The sequence below is a fragment of the Microchirus variegatus genome, assembly GCF_963457635.1.
Source record: "Microchirus variegatus genome assembly, chromosome: 4".
Taxonomy (NCBI): Eukaryota; Metazoa; Chordata; class Actinopteri; order Pleuronectiformes; family Soleidae; genus Microchirus; species Microchirus variegatus.
The window spans coordinates 11,316,020-11,334,290 of NC_139805.1; the positions used below are offsets into that span (position 1 = coordinate 11,316,020).

General features: G+C 40.2%; 1 protein-coding gene across 1 annotated transcript; it reads left to right on the forward strand.

The window, feature by feature from the left end:
- Positions 1-302: 302 nt before the first annotated feature.
- kif14 (kinesin family member 14) lies at positions 303-16,667 on the forward strand (the record flags this gene model as incomplete). Its single annotated transcript, XM_083887882.1, has 29 exons — positions 303-1,342; positions 1,818-2,072; positions 2,212-2,299; positions 2,435-2,533; positions 2,769-2,821; positions 2,925-2,955; positions 3,178-3,285; positions 3,393-3,509; positions 3,951-4,069; positions 4,342-4,514; positions 6,539-6,686; positions 6,987-7,050; positions 7,222-7,406; positions 7,586-7,688; positions 7,816-7,973; positions 8,091-8,238; positions 8,486-8,632; positions 9,067-9,199; positions 9,805-9,898; positions 10,084-10,225; positions 10,849-10,955; positions 12,372-12,472; positions 12,573-12,803; positions 13,053-13,237; positions 13,722-13,874; positions 14,460-14,582; positions 14,725-14,799; positions 15,676-15,826; positions 16,312-16,667. 29 exons carry the CDS (start codon positions 303-305, stop codon positions 16,665-16,667), a joined length of 4,887 nt encoding a protein of 1,628 aa, XP_083744008.1.
- Positions 16,668-18,271: the final 1,604 nt, after the last annotated feature.

Genomic DNA, 18,271 nt, shown 5'->3' on the forward strand with positions numbered 1-18,271 from the left:
ACGAACATTTGGACCATGCGGTGACGTAACAACTTCTGAAAATTCAGCCAATCAGCTGCCAGAGGCGAAGGCGGTTTGAAAATCGAAGCGGGCAAAAGCGGAAGAGAAGACACGTAAACAACAGCAGCTCTGTTTTAGGGTGTACATGGCGTAAACTGTTTTAGACTGTATTTATTTAAAGTTTTTACTACCATGTCTAGCTCTACTTGCGTCCGGCGTCTATGTGTTTGTGTCGTGTGCTGCTGTAGGAAGTGAAGTAACCGTAGACGAGCGCAGTTAGTTAGTTTTTATTTTTAACAGCCATGTCGTTGTTCAGTGTTCAAGCGAGGAAACACACGACGTATTACGACCATCTAATGTCGACACCGGGCAGAAGGCGTACGGCAGAGCGAAAAACAGCGGACTCGACGCTGGAAAAAAGTGACACCACGTCAGGAGACTCCTCCGCTTATGAAGACAGCAGGACATCCGAGAAAAGCCGACAGGTCAACAGGACTTATGTCATCTCTACGCTGTCAAAGCAGCAGTCTCCTCACCGGAGCAGACTCAACCTGCAGAGGAGGTCCAAGAGGAGGACCGGAGGTGAGACTGTGGATAAAACCGTGACAGAGAACAGCCAGAGCAACAACACTCCAACTTCAGAGAAAAGACTGACCCTGCAGCGCAGGACCAGAACTCCCTCCATGGATAAAAGCGTTCAGGGGCAGCGTGAGGTCAACAGTGTAGGCCTGCAGCAGGAGGCCAAAGTCCTCATTGAAGCAAACGGTAGAACACCTGCTGTCTTCAGGTCCACGAGTTTAAGAGAAGCTGTTGCTAAGAGCAAAGGTAGAGAAGCTACTGCTGTTCACCTGGAAACACAAGGCAAGCTGGCGCAGAATAAAACACCATCATCATCATCCACCACCACCACTGTGAGGCAACAGGAGAAGCAGGCCCACACATTTAAAACCCCCACCAAGAAGACACCGTTCGAGAGAATCGCAGCTAAAAGAGATGTGTTCGAGAGAATGGCGGGGAAAGAGGCCCCTAAACCAGTGGCAGTCAAGTCCGCAAGTCTGGAAAGGCCTAAATCCAGAGCACAAGAAGTCAAAGTTGTGCCAACTCCACGAATCAACAAAGTGAGCACGGGCAAGCCGAGCTCTGCGCTGCATGTGACAAGGACATCAAGTCTAAAGAGAGACCTGACACAGACTGGGATCTCCACTCCAGTTCCAGCTCCAGCCCCAGCCCCCACTGAGCAGCAGCTGACTCGTCCCTGTGAGGCTCTGAATCTGCAGGATTCATTTAAGATGGAAAACAGTGCAGTGACTGTGGCTGTCCGTGTCCGTCCTTTCAGTGCCAGGTTTGTGATGCAGAACTCACGCGATGTGATATTGTGTGCACGATTGCAACAAAAGTTACACCTGCCGGTGCCTAACCACTGTAAGGTTTCTCAGTCATTTTCCTGTGTATCTATGGGGGTTGTATGCAAACGTTTTGCTTATTTATGAAAAGCTAACAACTGTTTGAAACGATTATGCATAATATTTAGCATAATATTATTTACTCATAAGGTGTGCTGAAGCAGAGCAACATGCAGGGCAGTGGTCCCTGAAGACCAGGATTGACTGCACTGCTTCTTAGAGAAAGCACTCAGAGAGTGCAATCCTTTGCCAAGGCTGCCCAGTTCCCCCACAGTAGATCAAAATCATCTCCAAAATGTTTCCCAGGAAATTCCATCCAAATGTCATTCAGTGTGTACAAAAACATGTCCTCCTTGGTGGAGGTAATATTGTTAAGTTTAAGTACTCAGAGTAAAGTCTTTTTTTCTGTTGTAGGGAGAAGGCAGAGAAGGCATTACAGGTCATTTTCATGAACGGCCAGGAGACTGTCGTCCAACATCCGGAATCCAAACAGAACTACTCCTTTACATACGACTTCTCGTTCTGCTCGGTGGAGAAGAGTGATCCCACCTTTGCCAGTCAGCAGCTGGTGTACGAGACACTGGCCAAACCCCTGCTGCTGAGGGCCTTTGAAGGATTCAACACATGTCTGTTTGCTTACGGCCAAACGGGCTCTGGGAAGTCGTACACGTGAGTGTTTTTAATTTATTACAGCATCAGCTTTCACTTTGAATCCCTCTTGTCATCAAGTTGCCTTTTCTACTCTTAAACGTGCATGTTTTTTTAATTTATCGCTGTCTGTTAAATGCTTGAAATGATCATTTTGCAGGATGATGGGCTTTGGAGAAGAGGCTGGGGTTGTCCCTCGGTTCTGCCATGAACTGTTCTCTAGATTGTACGCCATAGAAAATAAAGAGGTAAAATGTGACATGGCAAATGTATTTATTTGTGATTTCATTCTTTAAAGGCTGCTTTACCAGAAACATCTTGAGCATGTACCCTTTCTCTAGAAAACAAGATCAATACTTAGACTCAGCCTCATTATGTTTCAGGTCAAATGTCATGTCGAGATGAGCTATTTTGAAGTGTACAATGAAAAGATCCATGACCTGTTGGTGACCAGAGATGAGCCAAACCAAAGGAGAATGCCTGTAAGTTCAGCTGACTGAAAACAGTATTGCTAGTCTGGGTAATTTTAAGATGTTCTTTATTTCATTCTGTCATTAAAATTGACTGTTACCTCTTAAGAAAAATATGTTTTTCTGTTTAAGTAGGAATGCAATGTTTTCTGTCCCTCAAGATAGCACAGAATGTCTTGATATAAATGGCATACCTCAGAAGTGTATATACATACCCAATAAAAACCCAAATGATTAATGTTTCTAGCTGAGAGTGAGGGAGCATCCAGTCCATGGTCCCTATGTTGCTGAGCTTTCTACGTAAGTAGACCCTCGGTTTGTGTGTGCTGCATTTCTCTTTGTATACATTCAAAAGACCAATTATGTACTTTTCAGTATTGCTCACTTTGTTATTTCCTTACAGGAATGTTGTGAGCTCTTATGGCGACGTTCAGGTAGGTTGAACTTGCCGTCAAGAATTCTCAGTATTTAGCTGTTGCTCTTATGAGCCACTTTGAATGTACGTATCTGAAAGTGTTTGGGACTTGAATGTGCAGGACCGGTACATAATGGAGATGCTGGCCTTCAAATATACTCCACGAGTTGTATGGATTTTTTTGCTGCTCATAAAAGCATGAGATTTAAATCAAATGTATTTTACATTTTATGTTTTTTAGGGGTGGCTGGAGTTGGGAAACAAGCAGAGAGCCACAGCAGCTACAGGAATGAATGACAAAAGCTCCAGATCTCACTCTGTTTTCACCCTGGTGATGACTCAAACCAAAGTACAGACCCATCCATGATATACATTTTTCTTTGTTTTTTTTGTCAGACACTCTGATCACTTTTGTTTGATTTTGTCATGTATGTGTTTGTGTGTTCTTGTGTACAGACTGAGTTTGTGGAGGGTGAGGAACATGACCACAGTATCACCAGCAGGATAAACCTGGTGGACCTGGCAGGCAGCGAACGCTGTAACTCCGCCCAGACAAGTGGAGACCGACTCAGGGTACAAACACACACGCACAGTTTTTCCTCTTTTCGAATAAGCACACACCATTTGGGCAAATTATATTTGTTTCTTGCTTCTTCACTTTAGGTCCTACAATTTATAATAGCCATTTTTAATTTTGAAACCCAAATGATAGCTTTGGGGGGGAAAAGGCCTGTATAGATCAATAATCAGTATTTGAATCCTCAATGGATATGTTTGCGCTCACTTTTTGATGGGCAGTGCATCCTATTTTGTTTAACAGATTTCTGTCAGATGGAAAGTTTCTACAAAAACTAGTTTATCAATACGAATGCGAGTGAGTCAAATCCATCCCACTTCAGTTGTTGCAATTACAGTATTAAAGACTCCTCAAATAATCTTTGTAGAGTAGATTGAGACTAAATCCAACCTTGAAAAAGCTGCATTTTCATAACTGCCTTTCCCGTATCACCACAGGAAGGCGCAAGCATCAACAAATCCCTGCTTACCCTTGGAAAGGTCATCTCTGCCCTGTCCGAACAGGCACTGACCAGGAAGAAGGTCTTCATACCGTACAGGGAGTCTGTCCTCACATGGTGAGAGATTGTTTGTATATACACTATAAATATGAATATGAATTATGAATAATATAAACAGATTTACAATACACTGCATCAAAGTTTTGTGATTATATTTACATTAAAGACTTCCATAATAAGAAAATTAATATCCATATTCAATATATTAGTACAGATTAATTGAGTTTTTATTATTATTATTATTTTTTTAAATATTTATTATTTGACCCAGTCAACAGTTTTAAATTATAGACATACTCACCAATCTTCCCCTTTTTTCCCTTCTACAGGCTGTTGAAAGAAAGCCTAGGTGGTAACTCCAAAACGACAATGATCGCCACTCTGAGCCCGGCAGGCAGCAATGTGGAGGAAAGTCTAAGCACACTGCGCTATGCTCAGCAGGCCCGAACAATTATTAATGTGGCCAAGGTCAATGAGGACACCAGTGCCAAACTCATCAGAGGTCAGTTATCTAAAATTACCACATTTTAAAAGCTCTTTTTCCTGCCCACGTAGCTGCAACAAGCCTTTTAAACCAGTTTAATTAATGTATAGTCAGTGTTTCATAACACTTCATCTGTAAGGTAATTCATGAATCTGTTTTTACACGTGTGACCCCCATGGTGTGAGGTTGAGATATTTAAAAAAATCATGGATGTGGCCTTTGTGAGAAAAAGAGAAGGAGAGGGAGAGAGAAGCAAGGCTAACCTAACCCCTTTCTTCTTTGAGAAAACAATTTTGATCTCAAAGAATCTTCTTTCCTCTGTGTGCATTCATGGACATTATGTTTTTCTGAAAGTTTAGGTTTTTTTGTAAACCTGAACATCTGCCATCCTCCAGAAACTGCACACCTGTATGTCCTCATACACAAGGAAATGGCTGTTTTAAAAAATATATATTTCAATGATGTCGTTGCTAGACTCCCGGCATCTGTGAAAAATATTAGTGCAGTGGAAGAATCTCAACAGCACAAAGTTTTAAAGGAACAGGGTGTACTTCTGTCCCTCAATCATTATTTTACACGAAGGCTGGGCAATTATTCGGGATCAAAATTTGCAGTAGGGCTGCAACTAATGATTATCTTCACAATGTATTATCTGTCATTATTTTCTTGATTAATGGATTAGTTATTTAGTCGATAAAAATGTCAGAAAATGCTGAGAAGTGTTAATCAAAGTTTCACAAACCTAAACATGATAATGATGATCTCAAAAATGTGTTGTATGGAGCAAAGCAACCAGAAAATATTTCATTTAAGAAGCTGAAAAAAAACCCAAAAAACACGAATTAATCAATTATCTAAATAGTAATTTGGCAGTCAATAAGTCATCGTAGCCATAATTTACAGGATGCTTTTCTTCAACAGGACTTTGAGGTATTACTTCGTTGTATCGAATGTTTTGCCCCTGGAAATTAAAAAAAAATGTCATGCAGGAGCAAAATCAATCTTTATACATACATTTTTATAGACGATTATCAATATCTAATGAGTTGAACTCTTGTACCGTAACTTTTTTTGTGCATATCACCTTGTCCTAACTATGGATAAACAATTTGGAGAAAAATCCAAATAGCAAATTTGACAAATTTCTACTGTGATTTAGATTGTCAATATCATTTCAAAGCATTAACTATTATACTTGAGTGCAAATATGAGAACTTTAAGAGATAATAGGTTTTCAACCAGTAGGTTTTACATTTTTTAATTGGTTTATAACATTGAACATCGTAAAAAGAAGAATTAAATGGTGTCCTTTGCGATTCAATAATTGCATTATTTCAAATTGCACATTTTTTAATTTTTTAAAAAGTCTTATACACATACTGATTTGAATTGTCTTTCCTTCTTTGTCCTGGCTTCTTGTCTATCCTGTTACCTCATCTGTCATCTGTCTCTTTGTTTCTGTCTCACAGTCTGTCTATATATTTCTCTTTTTTCATATATACGTGTATGTCTATCTCACTCTCACTCTTGATCTTCTCTCCCGCATACCCTCCTGTCTGCCCATCTATCCATCACCAACTTATGCACTACCCAGTTCAATTAAGTCTTGGCCCTAACCTTGCCTCCAGGCCATATTTATGCACTGTCAGCCGCACATGGCGGCTAACTGTCATGCAAGTATTATTTTTCATGAGGTGATTGTGTTGCTGTTCATCACTCTCAGCACTAAGGGGAGCTCTTGCTGAGGATTTCTCAAACTTCCTGACAGTGTGAGAACCTCAAAGTGAATATGACTTAAGCGTTACTAATCCAGTCTATGTTGCTCAGTAGTAAGTTGTCATCAGGAACTGACAATATTGGTCACATTTTGGACAAAATCACACAATTTTATTCTGTTATGCCTCATGCCTTTTAAAACACATTGTCAGGACTTTTGGAACTTCTTGAAATTTGTATTGGTTGTTAAAGCATCTCCGTTTATATTTTGTGACTGCTGCATTATCTAATTTAGGTGTATTGCTTTTTTTTTCCTGTGTGTCTAGAGCTGAAGGCGGAGGTGGAGAAGCTGCGAGCAGCCCAGATGAGCTCACTCGGAATTGAACCGGAGAGAGTCAGGCTGTTCCAGCAGGAGATTACTGGCCTGAAGACCAAACTCTGTCAGCAAGAGAGAGAAATGGTCGAGGCCAACCGGTCAGAATTATCATTCATTTATTAATTTTATTCATTTGACATGAAGCAATGAATATTATCAGTTCTGAGGGGATCATATTAGAAGCTAAAGTAGATTTCCCCTTTTTAGATGCATCTAAGAGCAAAGTGATTTTTCTTCATATCGGTTGTGATCTAAACTGTGTGTAGATGTATACTGTTTTTCTTCAACCACATTGAAAGTCTGATTGGATGCAAGGACTCCATATCCCAAATTTTTAATGATGTATTTTTCTGTGTAGGTGATTCTACCTCTGAGTTTAGTTCTTAATTCTCTGACAGGGCATGGAGAGAGAAACTGGAACAAGCTGAGATTCGCAAACGTGAGGAGACCAAAGAGTTACAGGTAAAATGCTCTGAGCACAATATACCTGTCTTATTTATCATTAAACTTTCTGTGTATGTAACTTTATTTTAAGTAAAGGCACAATGTTAAAATAAACTAATTCTGTGTTACTTTAAAAGGAAGATGAGATCTGTTTTCAACTGTAGACATATTGCTCTTGTGTGGCCTCAGAAAGCAGGCGTGACATTCAAGGTGGACAATCGTCTTCCCAACCTGGTGAACCTGAACGAGGATCCGCAGCTGTCAGAGATGCTTCTTTACATGATCAAAGAGGGTCAGACCACAGTGGGCAAGCTCAAGTCCGATTTGAGCCATGACATTCAACTGACTGGAGCCCTCATTGCTGACCAACACTGGTAAGACAACTAAGGCATTTTGTTTCCAAGTATGAAATAGGCTGATATTAACCAAAGACACCAAAAATTAATTTTATATGAATAGGTTTCGATAAACAGTTGCTATAACAGGATTTCTGAATACGCAGTCAATTTAAAATGGAAATTCCATTGAACCGCATGTTTGTATTTATTTTTAGTGTTATAACCAGCATCCGTGATACTGTCAGCATCACTCCAATGGAAAGTGCCAAGACCTTTGTTAACGGGAATCTCATCTCAGAGTCCACTGTCCTTCATCATGTAAGTAGATCATAAAGAATATCTACCCTTTTTCTGAAAGATAACCAATCATTTCTAAGCCAAGCAAGTCAACAAAACTATTTGACCAAACATCTTACAAATGCATTGTTTTGTATCTTGCTACCAGGGAGACCGGGTGATTCTTGGTGGAGACCACTACTTCCGCTTTAACCATCCAGCCGAGGTGCAGTCTGGGAAGCGGGTATCCTGTTGGACAGGCACAGGAGATGGCCAGAAAGATTTTGAATTTGCCAAAAATGAGCTACTAGCAGCTCAAAGAGCACAGTGAGTCAGACTGATTTTTTTGTTATGTTTTTAAGGGCATCACATACTTGTGTGAAATAATAATAATAATAATAATGTATGTAAGAATTCCACTGAAGCCATAATTGTGCTTCTCAGACTGGAGGCCGAAATTGAAGAGGCCCATTTGAAAGCGAAAGAGGAGATGATGCAGGGAATCCAGATGGCCAAGGAGGTGGCACAGAAGGAGCTGTCTGATCAGAAGTCTCTTTATGAGAACAGGATCCGAGCCCTGGAGAGAGAACTGGTACACTTCTTTTTTTTTTTTTTTTTTTTAAATGAAAAGATGAACACTACAACTGCTTAATAATGATCATTTGCAGGGAATCGCTGTTCTAATCAATGCCTTCTATGCACTTATTGTAATCGACTGACAAAACTATGATCACTCATTATTTTAATTTGTACTATATTGCATTATCACAGGGCCATCACTAACTATTTCAGGTTGTGCTGCCTGCCAGTATCGATCACTGTCGATGTTATTTATTTAGAACCAGGAGAGTGCACGGAAACGGCAACAGGAATTTGCCCAAGAGAAGGTCGTCGGTCAGATGGCAGCGCTGAAGGTGGCCAAGCTAGAGCTGGAGCAGGAAGTGGACACCCAAAAGAAACGCCTCCGCCTGCATATGGAGGCCCAGGTCAGGACACAAGCAACACTTGGACATTTTAATATTGTTTAATTACCTGTTCTTTTCACTTTTTATTGTTTATTTACATGTTCTGGGGAAACAAAATGTTTGTGACAGTCAATGTCTTTTTACTTATGGAAGAAACTGTGTGCTACAATCTATATATCTGACTTCTGTTGGCAGAGCTGCAGTGTGTAAAAGGAGTTTAGAGACATCCTAATTTAGTCAGTGCTGCGACCCTAAATTACATCATATCCTTCATTTGCTTATTCTCACAATTTCTGATTGTATAAAATGAGCTTGAGAGGGTCAAGCATATGTGCCAACTCTGGGTTTTTTGTTTAACTGATGGGCCATTTGGGTTGTGGTAAAGCTTGGCTTTAGGCATAATGTTTTGGCCTGGTGGTTTTTAATGTTGTGTACATTAACATGATTCACTCCAGGCGATGGAGGAACACCAAGTGAGTCAAGTGAGGATTGTTGAGGCCCTGGAGGCAGAGAAAAGAAAGATTGCCAAAGAGCTGGAAGAGATGCAGAAGAAAAAAACTTTAAGAGAAAACAACACTCCTAGAAATGGTAAGACAATGCTCGCATGCTGGAGTTAGAAGTTATATCCTCACCCACACAGGTGGCAGCTGTGGCCTAGTGGTTAGGGCTTCGAGCTCGAGACCGGAAGGTAGCCGGTTCAACCTGACCGCAGCTGAAGTGCTGTTGAGCAAGGCACCTAATCAATGGCTTGGCTGCTCACTGCGCTGGGTTAGCATGTTCTCCACCTCACTGTGTGCTGTGTGTGTTCACTAACTCACTGCAGAATTGAATTTCGTAAGAACTTAAAGGGTTCTTAATCTTAATCTTAATCTTAATCATACTCCACATGTCTAGATCTGTCCGTTTAGTTAGTAGTGTGATGGCGCCTAACTCTAATTACCAACAGTGGATGCTAATTAATCGACAAAGCTAAACAATGTACAGTACAATACCGTTAATCTTATTAAATTACAAAGCAGTTTGTACCTTAAATTAAAAGTTACAGTTGGACTGTTATTACCCATTGCACTAGATAATCTAAGAGTATTTGAAATGTTCTTCTCATTGCTAGAATCCCTTACATCAATACAATCAAATTAGGCCCGGGGCTGTTGTTTAATTTGTGGCTAACGTATTACATTTCTATATTGCAGTCTCTCCACAGTGGGATGCCATGAAGTTGTCCTTGATGATTGAAGAAGCCAATAAGATCAGTGCCAAACTGAGGAAAAACACAGTTTTTCGCAGGTATTTTTAATTCTTTAATTCATTCATTCATTCATTCATTCATTCATTCATTCATTTATTAATTTATTCATTCATTCAAGTGGCTGCAATCTCATTTTATAGCAACAGTCACTCGGCTAACTCAGAGTATTATTTCAAGCTTAGAATTATACTCTGCTGCCTCACTTGACTCTCTACTTTTGTAGGCATGAAAGCTCTGAAAGCAAGAATGTGGAGCAAGGTGGTTTGGTCCATGTGCGGGTTCAAAACACAAAGCTGGGGATCTCCACGTTCTGGAGCCTGGACAAGTTCCAAAACAACATGGCAGCCATGAGGGAACTCGAACAGGTTTGTCTTAAATCACTTTTCTTTGTTATATGGACAAATAAACAAGACTAATATTCACCTTAAAGAAGCTGAAAAATCAGATAACTTTTAAAGTTTTTAATAATGTAAAAAAAAAAAAAAGTCTAGAGAAGTCCAGTCTGCCTTCACAGTCCTCACAGATTTGTATTTTCTAATTAACTTTATATTTTTGTTACTTAATATTCTATTTGTTAATAGAACCATTCAATTTTATTTGACATTATTGTCACATTGTGTATAGAATCAGAATGATCAGACGCATGGTTGCAATCATAATAATGCAGGATATGCAATAAATAAACTGCTGATTTCCAACCAATTTCTTAAAGATTCATTGGATGCTTTTGCATATTTATTTAATTTAGTTTGGTTTCTATTAAGCGAATGGAAAACATCTTTTCCAGCCTGTCTCTTCCTCACTCTACATGTTCTGTTTGACATCTGCTCAAGTGCAATTGCCAATTTCCCAGGCGTTTGACCTTATTTACAGTCCAGAATGGGTTGTTTAATGCCTGACAGAGGGACGCTGCTTCACTTTGCTGTGCTTTTCTCATTAAATTGTGTAAATGAGACTGGGTATGTCAGCAGTAGTTTACTCTCCGCAGGGGGATTCCACCTTTAAAGATGACGATGTGTTTTATGACCCTGATGATGAGTGGGAGCAAGATATATCGGCCTCCTCTGCTTCAACCTCATCATTCTCACGCCGAAGGTAATTATCCAGCTCTTCTCCCTCTTCCTATCCCATCACTTGGTTGTACGAGCCTTTGTCTCTGCCTACATTACCATCTTTCAACAGTTCTCATGACTTAGGTGGAAAATGTTTATGCCTTATAGCCCTTGGGACCTTATTCCACAGCCCTGATGCTCAACTCCTTTTAATCTGAACAATATGTCCGGCAAATTGATGTATATGGAAAGTTGAAAAGTATGGAGATGGAACATGGAAAATCATAGTTTGGAGGATTTTGGTTGTTTTCACAAAGAGTTCCTAGTTTCCACCAATGTAATTTACAACCTGGCATGTATTTTTTTCAACTTTCAGCACATCTTTTTTTTTTCTTCTTTCATGAATAGTTGCCCACGGTGTTTCTCTGTTTATTAATTTTTATATCCATGCAGTCTCTGCCAAGGTGTTTAGAAAAGGAAAGAGCATTAAGACTCCCTGTGTTTCTCAATATACAACCCTTAACCCAAACATACATGCAGCACCTGTGGTTCATGCATATCCCCAACATTTTCCCTCATATTATTGTTATTCTTGTGAAGCCTGTTTATGGTGCTTCTACTGGTGCCTGAACTTAACCAGCAGACTCAGCCAAATGAAACATGGCACGAGGTCAGTTGTTCCTTTTACACATTTTTTTCTGTGTGAGTTCGTTAAACCTATGCTTAAGCTGCATGGCCACAGCTGTCTCCTCAACACTCCCACTATACAATCGATTGTTCACAAAGTAAAAATGTATTTTCCAGCAGAACTCGATTTAACCCTTTATGCTTAAAACCTTGGGAAAATAAATACACATTTAAAAACTGCAGTGCTTGACTTTTAGATATGAAAATGTTGTCAGATGAGTTCACACATTGCTGATTTAGCTCTAGGCAACTCTGTGTTTCTCAGTGCAGCGTTGTTTAGATTTCTTGACACACGGCAACATTCCCAGGGATTAGTTTGATGTCAAGACAGACAAAGGCAACCGCAACATGGCACAAGTGACACGGCTGCAATCAGGTTGGAGTCTGACTAAAAACACAAAGAAGGGCCCACAAAAACATTTAGAAAAGAATTCTACTGCTCAGAAAACCTGGTAACTCAGTCTGACCCTGCAACTACTTCTGCTATATACACAGAAATGCTCCCCAAGTCAGGTCTGATAGTATTGTTTGACAGAGCCCATCTTTTGATGCAGGACACAGCATACAAATTCACTAGATTGTTCACAAAGACAAAACTGAGGCAGAATAATAATTACTAATTATTACTATACTAATTAAAACTAACTAAATTTAAGTCTCTGGGATCACCAAATGCAAATTCTGAGAGCATCATCATGATCAATAAGTGTCATTTTAAACCCAGTGTCCACATGTAACTCATCGGGTTATTATTTGGTTTGTTTGGGATTAGGAGCAGGAGTATGTTGAAGAGCAGAAGAATCTCTGGGCGTCTCTATGAGATCCGGGTCCATCCCATTCAGAGCCTCAATCATAGCACCTCCCAGTGTGCTGGTGAGGCCCTGAGAAAAATCACTTTCTTTTTTGGTTGCATAATGACAAAGTTTTGCAAGAATGATTTACTGAGGCCATTGTGGCACACCCTTGTCTCCAGGGTTGATGGGTGTTGCCAAACCACCCTCCACCCATCCCAGCAGCACATCCTCTGCCTTGCCTGGCATCTGCAAGGAGCTGATTGGTCAGTCAGTGGCCCAGCTGCGGGGTTGTAGAGGCACAGAGGAGAGCGTAGCTGACCGGTTGGCCTGTGATTTGAACCTGGTGTATACGGCGGTCCAAACCATATCTGACCTGTATGACAGCCTGGATGATGATAGCCACGAGAACGGTCAGAATGTTTCCCTTTTTATGAGTAATAAGTGAGAAGTAGAGCAAACTGGTACTAACCCAGACAAAGGTGGATAGACAAAGGCCATGACTAGAAGAATCCCTTCGCATGTAATATTTTGATTTAATTGTCTGATATTGGTCATAGAACATAAATAACAACGGTTCCATCCAAGCTGAGAATTATCATTTTTTTTCTGGTGTGCATGTAGGTGTATATGATTCAAATTTTAATCTTTTTCCCCTGCAGTGTTTGTTTCTAACCTGGTGGCCCAGACTCAGCTGGTCAAGGCCGCCACAGCCATAGAGAGTGCAGTATTTAGTACCCAGTGGTTGATCAACATTAAGCCTTTTACTGGCACACTCTACACTATCGCAGAGGACCTCAAGAGCCAAGTCAAGAAGATGGGAGGATTCTTTCAGCTTCTCATTCAGGTGAACACAGCGATGACATTACAGTGATATTCTATACACTGCATTTCATGGCAATATATAGATGAGTTGAAATAAGCCCAGACTCTGAGCTGGTTTTCAGTTTAGCATGGTTTGGAAAGGGGCGGCTAATCAGAATGCACAGCATTGATTGACGGATCTTAGCTCTGAGCTGTTTGAGCTCCGTCTATGGAAATGGCCAAGCAGAGGGAATTCTCATCCTTGAGCCCCAAACAGAACATGAATATATGAAACGTAAATCTAAATTCCTTACCAGCCTCAGCACCTAAACACGCAATTTTCCCCCCCTTACCCGCAAGTTTTTACATTCTTCAGTATTTTTATTTATTTACAGACACCTCAGACTGTGTGCAGCTTTTTTCTACTTTTCTAGCTTTGATTCGTATCAAATCAATTTTAATTCGAGCTCATTGTTAGTTTGTGCTAACTTGATGTTTATTGAAATTGTAATTTTGTCTCTATCCAGGGATGTGATTCAGAGATCACATCAATGGTTACGGAGGCTCGGAGAAAGAGCAGCCAGTGTCTGGATGCTGCATTGCTTGCACTCGGCCACCTGGCAGCGGTGACGTGCATGTCGTTAAATGCTGTGGAGCTGGGTGCCCAGGCTGTAGGCAAGGTAACCACCACCATTAATACTAGTATCTCTGGTTAGGCTCGTGGGGCCACTATAATCAAGCCCTTACTCCACGATACCAAAGAATTTCATATCAACCGTGCGTATCTCGAGGCCAGGAACATATTAGAGGGTGTGGGATTATGTCTGCACATATTTGTATGCATTATTTTGTCTATTTTTTACGTATAAATATTTGAAGCAGCCACACCATGTCTGATATGACAGACTAGAAGAAACTAAATCATTCCCAGTGTTTGAGACCGTTTGTCTGGAAGGTAATTTTTGAGAAATTTAGTGTATCAAATTTATCTAAAAGGTAACTTTCAACAAGTTGAGGATTTTGACTGATGTTTATTTAAATGGTAATTTAAAACACAATACAATTATTAACATAGTTTTTATGTTTATTTCTTTATTTCTGTTCTGGATTGAGTATTGTGTGTTTTCTCTGGTGTCCTAAAAAGCATTGGTTTTCAATAAATGTGCAGATCCCCTGCATACTGGTGTCGTTGTATGCTGTCTGATAACGTAAGTTGAACATGTAATGGTAAAACTATGATACATTTTTCCATGACATCTTTTCAGTCATCACTGGTCATGTGTGTACTGAAGGGTACGAATAGAGGCATTCGCTCTCTTATAGAGGAGAGCCTCATCATCACCAGGGAAATGCTAAGAGAGGCTCAGCTGGCATATCCCAGAAACCCAGTAAGACTACTTTACCTCACCATTATGTTAAATTATCTATTTCTACATGTAAATGATACTTTGGGTTTATTTCACAAAAATCAATGCTGTAAGTAACTGAATGATTTGTGATTATTCATACCTGTCATGTTTACTCCTACAGGTCCTACAGAGCCTAAAATCGAAGACACTCGATTTTGCACGTGCTCTGCAGAGCTACATGCATCTCCATTTGACGGTGAGTTGTAGTGTGAGAGAAAATTTCTTTCTTCAAATCAATAAAAAATATACTTGTTTTGACTTGACTATACAACTATACATCCTGACACAATACTGCATTTTAATGTCGGTGATATTTTTGGGTCGATTTGATTCATGTTCAGGATTTTTTTTCGGTTTAGTGTCATCTACTTTGATGATCATGCAATTTTAGTGGAAGCCTCTGTATTTTGAAAATAAAAATGGTTAGAATTAAATAATCTGATTATGGCACTGGCTATCAGCTGTCTGCAGCTTTTATTATAAAAACACTGAGCCCATAGCCGAAAGACAAATGTCCAGCAAAGCTTCCCCTGGATTTGTCATGGTTAAAACAGTCTTCCATCTTGACAAGGGATTAATGTTAGAGATTAATACCCACTCCCACTGCAGCCCTGTTAAAGATGCCACTCAGCCTTTTATTGTCCCTGTAAAGCTCAATGCTCTGTAGGCTTATCTCACTGCAGTCACGCCTTAAAGATAATTCAGGTAATGAATGTGTTGAATGAAGTGGCATCACTCACAGCTAACAGGCTTGTTTGCTGTTATCTTAGTCACACAAACTAGCAGTTTTTTTTGTTAAAACAATCACTGACAGATATAGACGCAGGGGCATTTTGCTGCCCCCATGTTATTGTGGTCAAATAAACCTGAGTAATAGCTTGAAACAACATTGTGTGTTTTATTCTTTTTATTTTTTTGCATAATGTTTTTGACTCGGGACTGCAAATGAGGATGTAAGTTCATCTGCATAGTTTTGGTTGAGTTACATTTACGCGTGTGTGTGTGTGTGTGTGCACGTTTGTTTTGTTGTGTCTTTGGGTGCGTTTGTGTTTTTGTTTTGTTTTTTTAACAGGAGAGAGAATGTGACCCAGAGGAGGTGGAAGAAGGGGTGGAGGATGATTCTACTTCGCATTTGAGGACACTGAGGACCACAGCAACCAAGCTGTTCCTGCTGAACCAGGCTATCAGACAATTGCATTCCTCTCTGTCTGCTGCACTGCGAGGTGAAGCCCCTGACATACACAATAATTAGTTCTACAGTCCTTTGCTATTTCCTGTCCTAAATGTTTAATTACAATATAACACCACTGAAAGGAAACTGCGGAAAATAATAACAATTGACTAGTAAACCTCAACAAATTCATCATTGAATTTAAGTATGAACATTTATTAGGATAAACCCTTTGAGATGAATCCTCTCGTTTGATCCATGTATAAGAAGTATAGATGGATAGATTATTGAAACCAAGAACAGTTTTCAGATGAGAAAATGACACATTTTAAATAAACAAAGTTATGGCATAGAACAGATATATAAAGGTAACTCATTCCATTAAAAGTAAACATGCCTATTACATGGAGAATAAAAATGTCCCTTGCATTAAAATCTCTACCAATTATATAACCACGACTAACTTCATGCATCAAAATGCACCGTATTGTTGCAGCAGCTGTCATGTTCTCTGCCTGACTGTCATTCTCCTCCCAGGAAAAGATAGAGACTCTAACTTCAGCAGCTGCGGAGAGCTGATCTCGTCCTCCGCCAAAGCTGTTGATAAGCTGATCATTGGTTTGTCCGAGGAGGGGCCGCTGACACGTCGTCAGAGTAGCACGGCGGCACGGGACGAAGTCCACTCCGCCCTACAATCCTTGTCCTCGCCCTGCAACGAACAGAACACAGGAGAGGGCAGAAGCTCTGGCTCTTCAAATAAGAGTGCAGAAGATGAATTCTTGACCAATGACAGTGGTTCCACTCACAGCGCTGTTAGAAATCGAGTCGTGAGTAAAATGGACTACTTTCTGCCTGCTGGTGTGTCAGCCAAGAGCAGCCCACACTGGGTGTAGTGTACATAGTAAATTTTATTCTCTTATCGTATAATTTACTATAATGTGGGTATCTTTCTTTTGTTTTGCTGGGCATCCCATAATTATGAACCTTCCATTACAGACGAGCTAAAATTGCACTGTTACCTTCACCTTTATTGATGCTCTTTATCACGTCGGCCTGTGTCACGCATGAAATAAATGCAGTATGAGGCTTTGAGATTTGAGGTTCATCCTCGTGTCTGACTAAAATACATGCTTATTTTTTGAGTACTATAAGGGCATTTTTTAAAAAACGTACTTTGGAGACTTGAGTCACTAGAATGTGTATAATGCAATACAATTATTCAGGGTGGCTAAACACTGCTGTATCGTTCTCTCTGTCTAGCATTCAGGTGTATGTTGTCCCTATATTGACATAAATCTTTGCTTTTTAATAATATTCTCATACTGTACCTTGCACTCAGGAGAGACTTGTATACTCGGGGGGGGGGGGGGGGGGTTTCTTCTTAATTCATGTGCTTAAACAAATCATTGTTTATGTCCTTATACTCTTTTAATGTAATGTTAAAAAAAAAATCAAAATAATAAAACGCACTTCTGCTACTACAATAAACACGTGGCTTACATTGACAGAAACAAAAGCCTTCTAATTGTTGCACACTATTCACCAAACCAGACATTTCATTGTGAAGATTGCATCGATTATTAAATTTTTTTTCTGTCAGAAAACATTTGTGATTTAGACTTGCTCAAGGCCCTGCAGTGGATTGGTGACTTGTCCAGGGTGTACCCCACCTATCGTCCTATGTCATCTGGGATTGGCACCGACCCCCGTGACCCTCATGTGGAAGATAAAGGGGTAGATGATGAATGAATGATTTGCTCAATGCTCATAGTAAAGTCAGCACTGTAAGAGGAAAGATGTGTACGTGTTTACCAATACATAACTTAATTAGGCTACCATTTCTGAACTCGCACTTAAAACAAATCCACATACTTTTACCCTTGGAACTGTTTGTCCTTGTTGTAGGTTGACCCTGGAGCATGGTATGTCACCCTTTTACATTTATACCATATATTCTACCTATTCTATCTTTTTTTATCCAGCTTCACAATAATTTTGATAGGTCACTGACTTAATCAGGGCTGGAAAGTCTTGGAGTAATGCTGAAGTATTTGGGAATTACCTATTGTATGTCTGAAGAAAAACAGTTTCATGAATGTGTGATTCCATGGCTAAGGTCAATCAAGTGTTGAAATGTTTTTTTTTTTGCTTTAATGGTTTCCTTTAAAGGTGAAGTAAGTCGTTTATAGTGACATCTAGAGGAGAGGCTGATATTTACAACAAAGAACTGCTCCTCTGCTCACCCCCTCCCTTCCCTGAGTGCTACGGTGTCCGCAGCCGGTCAAATGTCATCCTCGTTGTCTTTCTCCGTGTCAGCAGATGAGGTTTGTGAGGCGAGGGAGAGGGCGAGCTACCGCGGCTGTAGCAGACGAAGCGGAGATGGTGGAGGCGGGACTTCCGCTACAAGTAAAGCGACGCTTGATTTGTTCTCTCGCGTTTGTCCTTACAGGCTCTGGTAGAAACATGGCGTCTCGGTGCTAACAGTGGCAATGCAACC